Source organism: Bacillus rossius, chromosome 8, assembly GCF_032445375.1.
Source record: "Bacillus rossius redtenbacheri isolate Brsri chromosome 8, Brsri_v3, whole genome shotgun sequence".
In the NCBI taxonomy this organism is placed as follows: domain Eukaryota; kingdom Metazoa; phylum Arthropoda; class Insecta; order Phasmatodea; family Bacillidae; genus Bacillus; species Bacillus rossius.
The window spans coordinates 67285368-67302009 of record NC_086336.1 but is presented as its reverse complement, the minus strand read 5'-3'; the positions used below and the strand labels follow the sequence as shown (position 1 = coordinate 67302009).

General features: G+C 36.6%; 1 protein-coding gene across 12 annotated transcripts; it reads left to right on the top strand.

The window, feature by feature from the left end:
• Window positions 1-272: 272 nt before the first annotated feature.
• Window positions 273-15857, top strand: LOC134535167 (upstream stimulatory factor 1-like). Of its 12 annotated transcripts, none has more exons than XM_063374164.1 (6): window positions 273-589; window positions 3053-3258; window positions 4737-4868; window positions 6219-6319; window positions 8182-8310; window positions 11468-15855. In XM_063374164.1, exons 1-6 carry the CDS (start codon window positions 558-560, stop codon window positions 11681-11683), a joined length of 816 nt encoding a protein of 271 aa, XP_063230234.1. In that variant the 5' UTR covers window positions 273-557; the 3' UTR covers window positions 11684-15855. The 12 variants fall into 12 exon arrangements, with proteins under 12 accessions (XP_063230234.1, XP_063230235.1, XP_063230236.1 ...); XM_063374165.1 differs by having other exon boundaries at window positions 446-589; window positions 6219-6313; XM_063374166.1 differs by having other exon boundaries at window positions 449-589; window positions 4827-4868; window positions 8182-8328; window positions 11468-15857.
• The last annotated feature ends 785 nt before the right edge of the window (window positions 15858-16642 follow it).

Sequence of the window (16642 nt, the reverse complement as noted above, 5' to 3'; positions counted from 1 at the left end):
TTTCACCAAGTTATAATTTGATTTTCATATCTAATAAAATTGTGTACCAAGGGGAAAAAAAATCATTGTTCACAGCAAATAATTTTATATTTAAAAATTCGAAAATTATGAACAAATCGTAATGATTTGATGACAAACTAAGCTTAGTAAATCATTGTTTTGATTATCCTTTTAGTGTTAAAATTACATCATAGATTGCAGTAAAGTACATGTACTCAAAAGTTCTATTTTGCGTGGTAGATAGCGTCAAACGTTAAATCAACATACATTTTATTTGGTATTTCCATTGTGTCTATAAAATATATTCCAAAGATTTATCCATTAGGTATCCTTTAACGTAGTACTTCATAATATAATTTAATATTTTTTGAAACCTCACCTTTACGATTGCCTGGGAGTAATATTTTGGATAAAATATTTGATTTTACCTTCCCCCTTCCACAAACTCGCAAGTCAGCCATTAGTCCAATACATGGTGCTCACATGACCTGTTGTTTGGTCCCGTGATCAAATTGTGGGGTACCTGGCAAATTCAAAACTTTACCAAGTGATTTCTGATGGATATGCTCGATCATTCACTTGAAAACAGGTATTGATTTCATTGAACTAGCTGTAATTTTAGTAAATATTAAAAAAATAACCTTTATTATGTTGAACTCTGAGGAAGGTCATGTCGTTTGTTTTAAAATTAGTTTCGCAAGTGATTGGCCCTAGATAAAATAATTACGTATTATTACGCCCAAGAAAGAGTATTAATGGTATCAATATGTGGCACAAATTGGAAACTTTGTAGTTTAGAGTGCCTAGCATTCTCTTTCGTGACGTAGATTATTAGCCGCCTAATTAATTTTTTTTAACACATTATTTATAAACTATCAGCATATGTATGAAACATTTCCAAATAGCCCTTAATTTTAAAAAGGTAATAATTGACACGAGGGGATTTTCAGGGGGGAAAAATGTATTATAATTCAGAAGATGGTATTTTTGAGTTATGTTAATTAGACTTCATAATTCTGTAAAGGAGCATTGTCATACTTGATCGTTACCAAAGAAAGATGTTATTTTAGGTACGTAAGTGTTGAAAGTAGCTCCTGATATGAACTAAATGATAAAGCAGCAAAATTAATTTAATCAGTATTTAAAATTAATATAATTTTTTTTTGCATCTGGGCATTGTAATGTTATAATTTTTTTCTTTTACCTTTTTAGGTTTGTTTGATGTTTGATTTACCAGCAAAAAGCAATTTTTGAAATACAATTGGATTTTAAAAATATACTAAAAAAAGCTGTCGCTAATGCATTGATGTCCAGGGAAATAGTGGAGTAAAAAACCATTAATACCCAGGGAATATTGAAGTCAAAACTATTAAAATAGCTGTAAAATTGATTTTATTAAAAAAAATTATGAGAATTATCAAAGAAAAGGAAAACACCTGAAAGTGATTTATTCTGGTCCTTGTTTTATTTCTAATGATTCTGCCTGATTTCAGATTTTTCAAGAATTTCACATGTAACTAACCATTTTATGTTTGCCTGAGCTGCAACTCTGTTGCCGACATGGTATGTTCGGATTAAGGGATAGTGTAAATTTATTTGAAATATTAGCTTTAATATAAGTATAGTGATGTAAATTGGTTTTGCGGTTTAATAGTGTAGCCGATAATGTTTTTAACAATAGATATTCCTGATTCTGTTGTCGTTGCTCTACTGTTTTCTTGATACTAGCTGCAATGTGATCCTGTAGTTCTTGAAATAGTAGAAAATCTATTAAGGTTAAAAAATGTCTTGGTGGTGGCCGTAATGTACTAACGTTAAAAATCACTGTCTTTTTGAAAACAGCTTAAGCTACGTTATATTCATGAATATCTGAGGAGAACCACACGTGTGGTTGAATTATTATTCTGTGTTTACCAGTACTCAAGCACAGACGAATGTAAAATGGTAAATTAGATGTGAAATTTCTGAAAATGTCTGAATGACGCTCACAGCAATAAAATCTTACAAATAAATGTTATTTGTTAAAATCATATATATATATTTAGCTTCAATTATGACAATGATTTCACTTGGCATCCACTACAAAATATTTCTGCTTGAGAAGTGCAGATTTGTTCAGAACATAGGTTTTTTTCATAAGTAAGTAGTGGTGAGGATGAAATGGACAGACTTCCCAGTGTGGTAGCTTATCTAAGGAAACTGGAGATAACTGGCTTTGCAAACACAATCTTTGTGTCTTGGCTTCATGTTTTTCTTGGCTTTAAGACCAAAATCTCTTGACCAAATTGGAGATTTGCATTTATGGAAGTTAGAATTGTCATTTACATTACATATTTACCTTGGTTCCAATTTCTGTTTTAAATTAAGGTGAGTTAAGTTTTTTTCCCCACTGTATTTAATATTTAAATTTTAATAGTAAAAAAAACTGGTATTGTAAAATGATGTTTTTTTTTTTTTTAATTATATAATTCCACAATTTTAAAATTATGCAAAAGTTCAGAATAGTTTGAAAAAATCTACTTGGGTAAGGAACATTAGTAATTGACCAGAACTTCTGAATTCAGACTGGGACGTTTACATCATTTCTTTACAGATGCAAGAAATCACTTAAAATAATGTCTGGGAAGATTTAAAAAAATTTAACGGGTTGAATTTAAATTTAGTTAATTAAAAAAAAAGGTAACTGATTCAAGCTGAAAGTAAACTACCTAATGTATTTTTCTGATTCTAAGATTAAGTTAGTACATATATTAATTAGAAATTATTTTTGATAAAACAACAAAAAAATTATTAGTTTATTTCAAATATAAAAAAAAATATCACTGTGTAAAAAAATATAATTAATATAATTATTTACAAAAAAAAAGTTATGATAAGCAGTCTCCAAAAATCTGCAAGGTAATATATATATTTTTAAAATTAATAATCCAGTGACATGTTTAGCGAAGGGAAGGCATTTAAATAGGCAGGTACTCGGCCTGTGAGGGTTTCACGAGGTTGTGCGAGTGATCTGCGGACGGCGTGCGGAGGTAGACCCGAGGGTGTGCCGCAGCCAGGACCGGGACGGGGACGCCAGCGACGGCTCGTGCCTGGGGGCGGACAGCAAGGAGCTGGTGACCCAGTCCCTCACCATCGTGGAGGACGACGGCTCCCTGGGCTCCGCGGAGGACCAGTCGACGGTGGCGGAGCTGGCCCGCACGCAGGCGCTGCTGGAGGACGACGGGGACGTGCAGTACCAGTTCCGCTCGAGCGACGGAGGTGAGGCCGCTACACCGTACACCATACATAGAGACCCGTGAATTTCGCGGGTTCATTTCGTGTTGTGCTGAAATTCAAATAATTATACCTTGGTGCTGCTTCTGCCATTGGTTCTCTGTTAATCTGGAGGACTGAGGGCCAATTAGAGACCCTCACTCATAGGAGTGTCGAATCACAGGCCACCCAGTCGAGACGACTCACAAGTCCAACAGCCAATGAACAGTTGGCATTTGCCCGAGTGTGTTAGAGGATATTGGAGTCTATCCTGGAGGTCATTGAATCCGCGAAATTCACGGGTCTCTAACCATACACCATACGCCTCCTCGATATCCTTCAAAAGTCCTTGATTCCTTTTTAACAAGGGTCGTTACAAGTTCTTGAGCATAGTTTAAAACTCCTTAATAAAGACAGATAGTGTGCAAGTCATGTTTAAACACGAGTACTTTAATGTTCTTTTGTTGCCGACTTGGCAGCAAACAACACTTGCGTATGCGCAGTACTTACAATTAAAGAATTTTTGGCCATGTGATTAGATTATAAAAAAATAAAAAAAAAATAAAAAAATGTAGTTTGAAATCAGATTAAATTTTAGGATGGACACAATGCTTGGGTTAGACAAGTGTTCCAGAGAATTATGAATTCTAGGGCATTATCTGTAAGAATTGAACTAACAAACAGAGTTATTTTTTGTTCATTAACAGTTTAACCGTTATTTTCTGGAAGTATTTTGTTGCATAACAAATGGTTTTTACCCCTTGATAGGGGTGAATGAATAAAGTTAAGGGTCCTTTAAAAATCCTTAAATTTTGATTGCCCAGGAGTTTATGAACCATGTATGTTTCAAATAGCATTGAAAAAATATATATTTTTACTGTAAATGGTTTTTTCTCGAATTATGGTTGGAAGCCGGTTGTTGGGAGCACTGCCCAGTAGTACAGTGACTTGGAAGTAAGGTTTTCCTGTTTGAGTTTGAGTCACTGGGAATCTTTTGATGAAGCTTAAAATTTTGTACTTATGCCCACATGAAAATCTTTTTTATTTTTTAATATGCTTATATCTTTGTGGTTTATGACATAAAAAACATTGGTATTTTTGTATATTATTTGTATATATATGGTTGTATACCTGAAAGTTTATTTTGTCAGATTTGCTATTTTGTAGATACGCCCTTTTGAATTTTTTCTTCTTCTGTGGTCACTTAATTCCTTGCTGCTAAAATTGTCTATTAATAGCACTGATTGGAGTGTTTGTGATACTCATAATTTTTCCATGGGCACCTTGGGCGCATTACAACGCTCTAGTTTTGATAATTGAGAAATGAAGTCGGTGTACAGAATTGCATGTTGTATAAAAATAGGGAGGAGATGAGAAAAGCTTGTTATTTCCTTGAGAGACTGGCTTGGCAGGTTTTGTTTGCCGGCCTCGGCGTCCCGGGCAGGTTATCTGGGAGTGCCGCACACCCGTCGCTTGTGCCACAGAGACCGTGACGTACCGGGTGGTGCAGGTGGGCGGGGCGGACTCTGTGGAGCCGCTGTCGCAGATTGTATCGTCCTCGTCTGGGTTCACAGGGACCGGCGTCCAGCAAGCCGTGCTGGCCAGCCCCATCAACGGTGCGTAGCTGCTTGGACCACCCGGCTGTACGGCCTCCCTCGTCTACTCAATGTTCGATCCATTGGACCCTACATTTTTTAAAGCCATGTTGTTCACCAGCGTTGTTCACACAACCTGTTAATTAGGATTATCACACTGATAAGTCTGTTTCGTGCAGTCCAATCACTATAAATTTAATTGTTTGAATTAGTTATGGGTAGGGACCGGAAAAATTTGCGGGTTCAATGACCTGCAGGATGAACTCCATAGTTCTACGTACACTCGGTCAAATGCCACCCACCCATTGGCTGCTGTCTTGTGAGACATCCCCAACGTAGCAGCCTGTGATTCGATAAAGCTTTGGTCGGGTGTTTATTCATTGGCCCAGAGTCGTCAGGGTGAGTTGTGAACCAATAGCAGAGGCAGCACTGAGGTATAACTATTTGTATTTTAGCCTATCGTGAAATGAATTCGCGAATTTTTCCGGTCTCTAGTTATGGGTCAGATCCAATCATCTCAAATTCAAATCCCGGAGAGTACCTCGAATATACCCCTCGAGTCTGAATCTAGGTGTCAAGGGTCAAAAATAAAATAATATAGGATAAATAAAAATTATTAACTACGGTGTTGTAACTTTCTACTCTTTAAAAGACTATTTCACAAATTAAGTTTCCAGGACCACCAATACATATTGTATTGTTATTTTGTAATTGCATGTTAAAAGTACAATAATGGGGAATAGTAACAGGGTAGGTATGAAGGAAAAAAATTGACTTAAGTAAACTTCAGAGGTTATCAGTGTAGAATTTTTTTAATTTACTTTTATTTTCTGTAATATTTTCTTACTAATCTTTTTCCTAGAATATGGAACTTGGATAAATAGATTTGATGGTGTTTGAGGAATTGATTGGCCCATCCCAAGTTCCAATAGACATAATTAGTCACAATAATTATGATGATCAGGATTATCTTAGTACTATTTCCATGATACTTCTGCCGCCGTCACGTAACTTGAATCCCAGCGCAAGCAACAATCTTTCACTGTTGGAAAAAAAAAATTAATTTGAATTGTCTGTCACTACAACTTGACATCAGAAATGTTGCTATCAACTGATTGTAGTTCACATGATTGTTAGGTTATTTAATGCAATTTTTTCGGACATGCACAATTGCAGTTTTTCACTGTTTGTCATGGAAAAATGATGAAACAGTGCAAAACTGCAATGGTGATGTGTCCGAAAAATGGCGTTAAATGGAAATTCCCCGTTGCATGAATTGTTTAAAGAGCGTATTGCTAGGTTATGTTTGGCCTTCTCTGTGCCCGTGCGTGCTGTCGGGTGACCCGGGCTCTGTGACTGGCCTGCTTGCAGGAGGACAGTTCTACGTGATCAACCCCCAGGACGTGTTCGGCTCGGCCGCCTCCCGCTCCGCCATCCAGATAGAGCCGTCGCGGGGTAGCGGAACGGTGAGGGTGAGCCGGCTGCAGTCCTGCGTCCTCCCCTGACGGGGGTTAGCTCGGCCGGGAACACTCTGTCCCTGAAAGACTTGTTTCATGTAGATTTATTTTCAAAAAATACATGTCATCTGTACAGAAATAATTGTTATATAATTTGTTTTGCTCTTAAATCCTTTGGAGAATATTGAAGTAAATATTGAAGCGAAGACTCTTTGTCTAGAAAATGTTCTCGAGACAGCCACAAAGGGGCGAGGAATGGTCTAGTCTAGGTATTGAGGGTTGGCTGTACCTGGTGGATGGTAAAATTATCAATATATAACTGCAACTTCATTAATATTGAACGTTAGGTGAACAAGTTTTCAAAAAAAATTCTTTCGGAGTATAATCATGACATCGTTCAAAACTGTAAATGTGTAATTTGTTTAAATTTAGATGCTTTCATGATTCAATTTTTTTTCTCACTCCTACTGTTTATAGTCCATAGCAATACAAAAAAAAATTCATCTCTAAAAATACCATTTATTTTTGAGTACTGCGGTTTTGCGGGCCCCGGATTGGTGAGAGTTTACTGTATTAAATTTATAGAATTTTACAGCTAATAATTTTTTCAACTAATCATTCAAAAAATTTTGAACTGAATTACGTATATAGCAATTTATAACATTCATTTTGATTACCATACTTTATTTATAAGTTAAACTAAGTTAATGACATACATATTTTTTTTTTTTTTGTAAATTATAAAATCAATGTTGCAAAAATGTGTTTTAATATTAATATGTAATTTTAGGAGTGTCATTAGATTAAAAATAAATTTTCTTTTTCATGTACAAAATCTGATCAGGAGACCATTTTGTCTACAAAATCTGCCTATTCGAACATGGCCTGAATTGTAATGTCTGATAAAATAATTTTAGTACATGCTGACTAACGCAAATTTATTTTTAGTAGAGTGCAGTGTAGGCAGTCTCACGCTTAGGTTGCAGTACACTGCTTCTGGCATGCTCTGTTGCTGAATCTGTAAGACGTTACAAATTTCAGGAGATGTGTTTCTTTATAATTATGATTGTACAAGAAGCCTTTTAAGAACTCATATAGTTTTTTATAATATTTTATACTATCACAGTTGCAATCAGGTCCAGACAAGCTCATAGCTGTGCAGCCACGCTCTGATTGGTCTGTCCTCTCACTTCTGTGAGCTTAGCGAGTGACCTGTGTTAGTAGGGACAATATATTACGGTTTTATTTATAGTCCAGGTTATTTTTAAAATAGGATATCTCTGTGTTTCTGTTTTTCATTACCTCCGTTTATTCATACATGTAGCACCATTTTCACTAAATACGACTCTTACTTGTTCAGTTACACTTACTATGCCAAAACGGTGTCATTTTGACTGATACGTGATGCACTTTTACAATATAATAATAATTTTTAATAAGCATGTCTAACTACTGGGAGCAATACAAATAAATCCGCAAGTGCGTTTGAAAAATGTTTTACTGTTTTTATGTAAAAATTAGTTACTACGTAATAACAATTGCAACATTTTTTTTCCCCAATATTATATTATTTATTTAGTACATACGTTTTGATATTAACTCCATGGTAAACAGTTTATATCCATGGAATTTAATATATTAAAAGATTACATTCTGGTAATCTGGGTTGTTCCGATTAAATAAGCTTATTAATTTCATTATTTTATTGCATTTCGGTGTTATTCAGTTTTATTGCAATTCACCATATGATCTGATCCCTACGTATAAGTCATGTATATGCAATAAGCAATCACGGGCACTTAATGCAGTAGACGTAAGAAGCTGTACATCTGCTATGTTAGGGAGAGAGCGTTCAGGATGTTTGTTCGGCCCTGCAGCGAGACGACAGGAGACGGGCCACGCACAACGAGGTGGAGCGGCGGCGCAGGGACAAGATCAACAACTGGATACTGAAGCTGAGCAAGATAATCCCCGACTGCACGGCGGAGAGTGCCAAGTCAGCACAGGTGAGTACCGAGGAACAGGTGAGTCGCGCTGCACAGCCCCGTCGCATGTCCCTCCCTTCCCTGGCGCCCGGCGCCTCGCCGCCTCGCCGGTCCCGTTAACACCCCACCCTCATCTTCAGTTTCCGTTTGCTTTAGGCCTGTACGAATACTACGTTCTTGCAAATATCAAACCAAAAGTTTGAAATGTTTGCTTAATCAATTCGAATTGCGAATATTGTTCTCCGCAAAGCTGTAATGCACTTAATTTTTTAAAATATAGGATTGAACTTAAAATGTTTTAACTGATTAAGTGACTAACCAATTGATATCCATATATAACACAAATCACAAATCACAAAATAACCATTCATAATATTAATATTGAGCATTCATAAAAGCAAGCGGAGTGCCACCTTTTGATTTTTTTTTAAGTAACTAACTCTCTTCAAGCAACGCAATAACAACACAAATAATTTTTTTTAAATATTTTCATGATCAAATCTTAAGGCTTCCAGTGTTTTAAAGCTTTGCTACGAACACTAAGCTTTACATCATATTTGAAGTTTTGTATCAGAACCGAAGCTTCAAATAAAACGAATAACAATATTCTTGGCAAAGTCAAATAGAATATTAAAAAGAGCTTTGATTGATTTGCTTGGACGAAGCTTTACACTGTCCTAGTTCACTTATCAATCTGCCAATTGCAAACAAATAAAAATATTGTTTAATTAAAAAATTAAGAAGTCGTTGTACCATTTTTAAATCTTGCTTGGATGAGCCATCTTTGAACGTAACTTGGTTAAATTAGCATTGTAAATTTTTTTACAGTATGAATAGTCAGTTACCTTATAAAAACTTTTTGCCTCATAACCATAAGTTGTGCAAAGAAATATTTTCCCCTTGATTTTATTTATTCTTATTTAGGATTTGTAACAAAAATAGACTAGTTTAATATATAAATTTGTATTCTCAGTATTTAGTAATTTAGTGCAGGGTAGGAATTAAAAATAAAACTCAAACATTATTACTGACATTCTTTTTTTTTTATTCATCACTATTATTAGTTGACATATATACATTTTTCTGCTTGCTGTTGAGTTCTGGAAATCATGCAATATAGTACGTATTAACATTCAAGTTTATTTATTTAACTTACATGTAGTGCAAAAGAAGATACACTCTTTTCACTATAACATGAGATTTAGTTTTGACCGGCTCTTCAGCAAACATTCATACTTTGACACCTCAATAAATGGCTTGACTTGCATTTAAATATTTGTTTTGTAAATTTTATAAAAATACCCAACTACCGAAGTCCAAATCTTTGCTGAACACCTGTCAAATAGGTTTCTTCTCATCTTCTGAATTTTAATTTTTCCCGACGACTAAATCAAGGGAAATTATTCTTTGATTCGACTTCAACTTTAAGCTTCACACACTGCTGCAGCAAACAAAAGTGCACTAGAAAAATAACATTATTCAACTATAGTAGATGGCAGTTGGCTGAACTTTTAATTTTTTAATTAGTAATTACTTGTATATTTCCCTTAGTTGCTTATACATTTGCCATAAACTTAGAGCACAAAAATAATTTTACTTTACTGAAAAAGCAAAATTCTTAAATGAGTACTTTTTTGAATTGAAGAATAATTTTAACTTTGAAAATTACTTTACTATTTGGTTACGGTTATGGAGTAATTTTTAGTACTTTATTAATCTCTTTATTTCCGTGGTCATTTTGTATCCTGTGTCATTTATTGAGTTATGTGTGGTATGATCTAAATTTTTAAGTTATTTTAAACTTAGGGTGGACATATGTAGTACTTAATTTAATATTTGAAATTGGAATCAGTTTTTTTAAGTGAAGATGCTTCACTTCCTATTCTGAATGGAATAATCAGTGGAATCGGAGAGTAAATGCTACCCATCACAAGCGGTTTCATGTGACTACTTAATATGATAACCTGAATTATGGGCGTAGTATCATAAACAAATACAGTAGACTCCCGATTATCTGGGTGCAGGTTATCCGGTTTGCAAGTTAACCGTGCCATATTTCACTTCCATAAACCATTAACACAAAAATTATTATTTAATTTTTATTTCTGTGCATGCACACTGGCAACAGCACTTGTGTAGCGTTAAATGGAATTCTATGAATTGGTAATGCAACGAGTTAATAATGTGACTAACCAACAAACAATATTTTGCCCTTTTCTTGTACAGTCTAGATAGTCGGGATAAGAAATTTTAATAAGTTTTTTTATATTACTTTAACCTGTGTTTTTTGGTTATCCGTGGACCCTTGTAAGTCATTACCCTGGATAATGGGGGGGGGGGGGGGGGGGGTCTTCTGTATTACTGTTGGCAATGCTTGACCCTCGGTGGCCATGATTTCTATTGAATCACAATAATTATGTGACTGGGTGTATGACTTCAGAGCCGTTGTGTTTTCTCAGTCTTGATGCCTTAAGCCTCTGCATAGCCATTTGAAGTACGAACCTACTTTTTAGTAAAAGTCTAAATAAAGGTTTTACTAAAAAAAAATTTTTTACTAACATTTTTCTTTTCTGATACCAAAATAAAAAAAAATAAAAAAATATGCAGTTATACTCTCTAGGTTTGAGAAACATGTCATGGAGATATGTCCTCACCATTTTGGATTTTTATATTTTCGAAAAATTTTAATTGTAATCTATTTAACGAAAACTTTGGCCTGAAAGCTGTCAGCCCTGGATAAAAACTGATAATGGGAGGAAATGACCGATTATTTTACATGTGCGTCTAAACCTGTCTTGGGGAGCCACAACGGCCGTGTGGTCAGATACTCTCCTCCTGGCGGGGCGGGCGGAGCCTTGATCCTTCGCAAGTGGGCTTCCTCGGGTGTGCCACCGTCTCCCCCACCCATTCATTCCGTCGGTGATCCAGTCTCATTCGTTCATCACCTCATCCTTAACAACCTTGGTATTTAGCACATTTAGTCATATAACTTTTGTGTTAATTAGGTACCCTGATCCACAAATATTCAGTTTGAGTATCCAAAAGCCAGGTGCTACGCCACTTTGAGTGAAGCTGCGACAGAATCCGGTTGTCGGGGCCTGCCCTCCTCGGGTTGTAAGGGAACGCTGATTCCTGTCGGGAGGCGGCACCCCGCAGTTGTCGTCGTCGTTGGTTGCAGAGCAAAGGAGGCATCCTGGCGAAGGCGTGCGAGTACATCATCGACCTGCGAGCGTCGAACCAGCGCCTGGCGGAGCGCGTCAAGCACTCGGAGCAGGTGGTCCTGGACAACGAGATGCTGCGGCAGCAGAACGAGAAGCTGGAGAGGACCAACTCGCTGCTGATCGCGCAGCTGCGGCAGCACGGCATCGTGCTGGACGTGTCGTCCGTGTCATAGCGCCGTCACCCCCGGTGTGCGCGACCGAGTTGTATATGCAGCGAAAACGATGCTACGGATTTCTCGTGAACGTTCGACACCAAAAAAATGTCCTGGGAAAGATGTGAATATATTTGTACAAAATTTGTAACATCCGTTTTTTTTTTTTTAAATCGTTTTCCTCATTTGTACATATTGAGCCGTTTTTGATGCACGTTTGGCATTGTTTGGGAGTACCTTGTTGATATGTTTCGTTAGTTTATCCTGGTTGAGCCTTGAAAAATTATGTGATTGCGTTGTGTAAATATGTTATAACTTATGACCATACAGTGAAATTATCTAAATGCAGTTTAAATGGTTGATTTTACCGCTTGACATTTTTATCCGTAGAATTTAAAATTGCGTATTAAAATATTTTTGAAACGTTTGCGTATTATCGATAATCATGTGTACGTTATTCTAATAAAATACAGGTAAGGATATGTTCAATTTATTACAGTTCAAGAGTCGAGTCAAATTGTTTGATGTCAAGTATACATATTTCATTAAAAAGAAAATTTAGTTTGATCTCATTATATAAATAAAACCAGTGTGTTCAACAGCATTTGTAGAATCTGAAGGGGAAAAATGTTATTACTGTACATGTATTTTAAATTGCAAATTTTATATTATCAACAGCATCACCATATTTCTGTAACACTTATAGAACTGGTTGGGGATTTTAAATAAGAAAGACTAAACTTTTCTTTTATTGTGCATTTGTTGTGCAATGTTATTACTGAGCTTGATCATAGTGTTTATTTTAAAAATTAAGCTAACTAATTCATAAAATGTAAAATTACTGTTTTTGTTTTTACAATTGAAGAAAAATGATGTATTTTTGAAATGATATTGAGGAGTGCAACTCTGTTTTGATGTGTGTATATATATTTATTTGTATTGTTTAAAAGGAAATAATTTAAGTTTTAGGAATTTAGTTGTGCATATAATTGTTTTCTCGTTGACAGGATAAGAACCATAAATTTTCTAGAACAGGTGGTGGTGCAGTATTTGACAAATAAAAAAGCTACTTTTGATATGTTATGTCATTCACACTGTAATGCCGTGACTTAGTTAATGAAGTCAGATTAAAGACTAAGTGTAGAGGTAAGCGTGGAAAAGAGCTGGATGGAATATGGGGTGGAGCAGATGATATGTATGTTTGATGACTTAAGGCCCTCTTGCGTTGTCACATTAATTTTGTCATGAACTGTTGTCATGGCTCAATGTTCTCTGCAAATAGTTTGATTCAAGACTTTTTGAAGTATGTAGTTGGACAGTCTCTTGAGTGGGTGTCTCGTACTGTCAAACTCTGACGTCACGTTTGAGTTTTTGCAAATTACGATTCTCTTTTCTTTGAAAGTTGAATTTCTGTATATACTCAGTTGCCTGTCTTGCATGATTTGCACTAGGCAGCTTCTGATTGCTAGAAACCATTCAATTTGACATGGTTTTAAATTAACAAATTTGATGTACATGACTGCCATCAAATTTTCTTCAGCGATATTGCTCACTATCTTGTACTAGTTAAAGTTTTATGAAAACATTTTTTGTGAGAGGTTCTCTAGTTAAGAAAAATAAATCCAAAATAGGAGGGCTTACAAAAGACGGGTGACTTGACAGTGATAACAACATAAACTATTCGTATTGATTTACAAATCATAAAGTACATTTTGAGGCTATTTGTTGTCAATTTGGATAACCAACAAAAAAATCCTGTACAAGAGAATAAATTTAATGAGATTAGTGAGTAAGGTAAAATGAAATTATAATGTGAAGTTATTTGTATTTCTGGTGTTTTATTTTGAAACAGTAGAAAAATACAGTTTAATTTCCCACAACTCAGCCTTGCGCTTAATGTTTGGTGATAAATTCTGGTGGTGTCAAACCCAGTTTTTTCACATGTGGGAAATTTGACGTTGGGTTTCCCCAGGGTGCTCCTATGTCCACTACTAACCGCTTCCATCTCTGCTCCACCCCCTTAGCTTCACTCATTGTCTCTATTAACATTGATAATGACAAGACATAAGGCCTTAATTCATCCATTCATGTGGTGGCTACAGATCAGATTGTATGAAATAATCATAACCAGGTATTGTATGCTCATGGATTTAACACTATGTTTGTTACTTGGAAGGATGATTTAACTTATTAATTGTTGGTGTGAACATTTGTTAATCTACAACCTTAAGAGCCCCACCTAGTCAGGGGTGTATGTGTGTCGGCAAGGCGGTGTGATAAAGCGCGACGCTCGATTATGCATCTAGCGTGGTATCGCCTCTGAACTGGCGCGCTGTCTTCTCGTCATGCATAAGATGACAATGATATTTGAGTGTTGACCATAACGTTAGATGGATGCTTTCAAGAATCTTTGTCTGGTGTTTCATGCAGAAACATTATTCTGAAAACAAATTTTTTAACCTTTTTCACTCTTTTGCATTCTGAAAATACAGTTAGAAAATTAAATACGGGAACAATATTACTCATCCTCCGTCAGCGCATTCTTATTTTGTTTTTCATAAAATCACCCTTACTGATATCTTGATAACTTTTCAAATTGCGTGGTTTCTTCTGAAGCTCTTCACACCGTGTGTGCGCCCGGATAGGCGGGGCCCTGAAGTTTGTAGACCTGGCTAGCGCTTGATATTTGTAAATAATTGCAAGTTGGTAATCATTACTTTGACTCGACTCTGCTTTCCTAGTGTGACTCCATCACTCCAAATCGCATAAAGATGAGTTACCATGTTCTTACCATTGAAGGAGTGATACAGTTGCGTCCAGCTTCGTCTGTTTTACAAAGCACTGAATGCTCGTGTGGCAAGTTTTTGGCTAATTGTAGTTATTGTGTATGTGCCATTGTGCAATTTTTGTGATTTTTTTTTATGGAACAATTTTGTTGTGGCTTCACAGTTTTAAAAAAATGTAGGTATTTTACAATGTATATAATGCAAGTAAATATTGTATATAAAATTATTGTTACCCCACATTTCTGGTTTTATTACAGTCAGGTGTGTATTGCTTGAAAACATTTTTGGGTAAGTAATGTCACTATGGTTGATGGCACGAACATAACTTGTGAGAACCGTAGCATAATCATTATTAATCCATTTCAGTTAGCTCCGCAGCGAGTCCTCGTCAACTAAATGCAGATAGACTGGTTGTTTAACTACTAGTTACTTGATCTTCCAAAAGACGTTGAACACACTACATGCTTAATTTTGTTCCATTTGGTCTATCATGCCACAAGCATGGCACAGATTTCACTTAATCGAAAACTTATCCACCAGTCTTTTTATTTTAGCTTACATGGGGCTGCTAATGGACTTAACTTGTACCTGAACTTACTGACGAATAACTTATTCTGGTATTTTTTTTTGTAGGCTTTGTAGTGACAATGAGGTGGACCTTCTGCTCATATATCCTACTGGATATGTTCATCTATCCAGTATGTCCACTTGCTAGACATTCCATTGGCAAGCCTTCTTAGTGTAACTTTTCAAGTATCCATGTAACTGACTCGGCTCTCAACCCAGGCACCATACCAGCAATCCAATCCATTCTGCAAGACTCCGTACATGACCTTATGTGTATATCCTGCCCACGCGATTCATTAAGTGTGACGCAGGTCTCACATCCTCCCTGGGTGGTTGCGGTGTGGAGCACGATGGTCAACAGATATTTTTTTCGGCCACATGGCCAAGACAGTGGCACGTTAGTGTGGTGTAGCATTAATTTTCTGAATGAAACTCAAAGAGGCCAATATTCTGTTTATTCTTACCACACATCCTGTACATAGTGCTGTCATAGGCCTGGTCCGCTTTGAGAGTCTTAGACTCGTTGTTATGATTGGGATTCTACACGAACTAATATGGCTTGCGTGAGGGTCTCAAGTCCTCAACCTCTGGCAGACACAGTTAACTAGGCCATGCTGCTGGCATGGTTCTAACAATAATTGCAATTATTACTGGTTTCTGATGTAGTAGATACTAAGACATGATGGATATTACCCGATGTTAAGTTCACAAGTCATATGGTACAGTTACTAATGATTGACATGTGGAGTATTTAGATGTGGTGGTCGTTCCTGGGCGTTAAGTTCGTAAGTCGCGCGACGGGCATGTTGCATACAAGTATGGTAACGTTTTCATACAAAGCACTAGACACACAGAAATATGCCTGACGGGCTTTAAATGCATATTACTCGCAAATCACAAAAGAAACTAATAGCATGCGCCAATGCCATGACGCGATCGGCACTTTAGAGACACATGTGTGGTCCGTTTTAAACAGAAAAAAATCATGGAGAATCCATGTATGATAAGTGCAGCGACTGGCGGTGTCTGGCCGAATCGCAGGAGGCCAGCCACAGAGAAGATGTAACGGATTATAAAAGACTTACAATATGGTGTTGATCGATATGATGGAAGGAAGGTGAAGTCCCCATGGTACACTGCAGTGACTGGCCTCGGCTCAGGGTGGAGGGCCACTGCCGTGTTTCCCGGGAGGCGCGCGACACCCGGGGTCACTTTTTCTGGGAAACTCACTAAGTGCGGGAATTGAATCAGGGCAAGAGTTAGACGTATTTGCACAGTGAACAAAACTTACATTTTTAATAGGTGATTAAAGCATTATAAAATCATTATTACATATATTTAACACAAAGTGATAATTACATTTTAGCAGAAGAATCCAGAAATACCCCGCAGATACAGGAGTTGAAGTTGATATTCGCGCGGGCGTCTTTCGTCACGTAGGTGGTGCGGGCTGTTCGAAACACTGCATAACACTAAACTATATGCACGGACGGGTTCGTAGCACACGCACTGTCTGAGGTGACCAGACGGTCAGCATCAAGTGTATGTAATCTGATCGAATCTGATACGGCAGATAGATTCCTGTTTTTTTACCCCACACGCTTAATAACTAGACACATGTGTAACA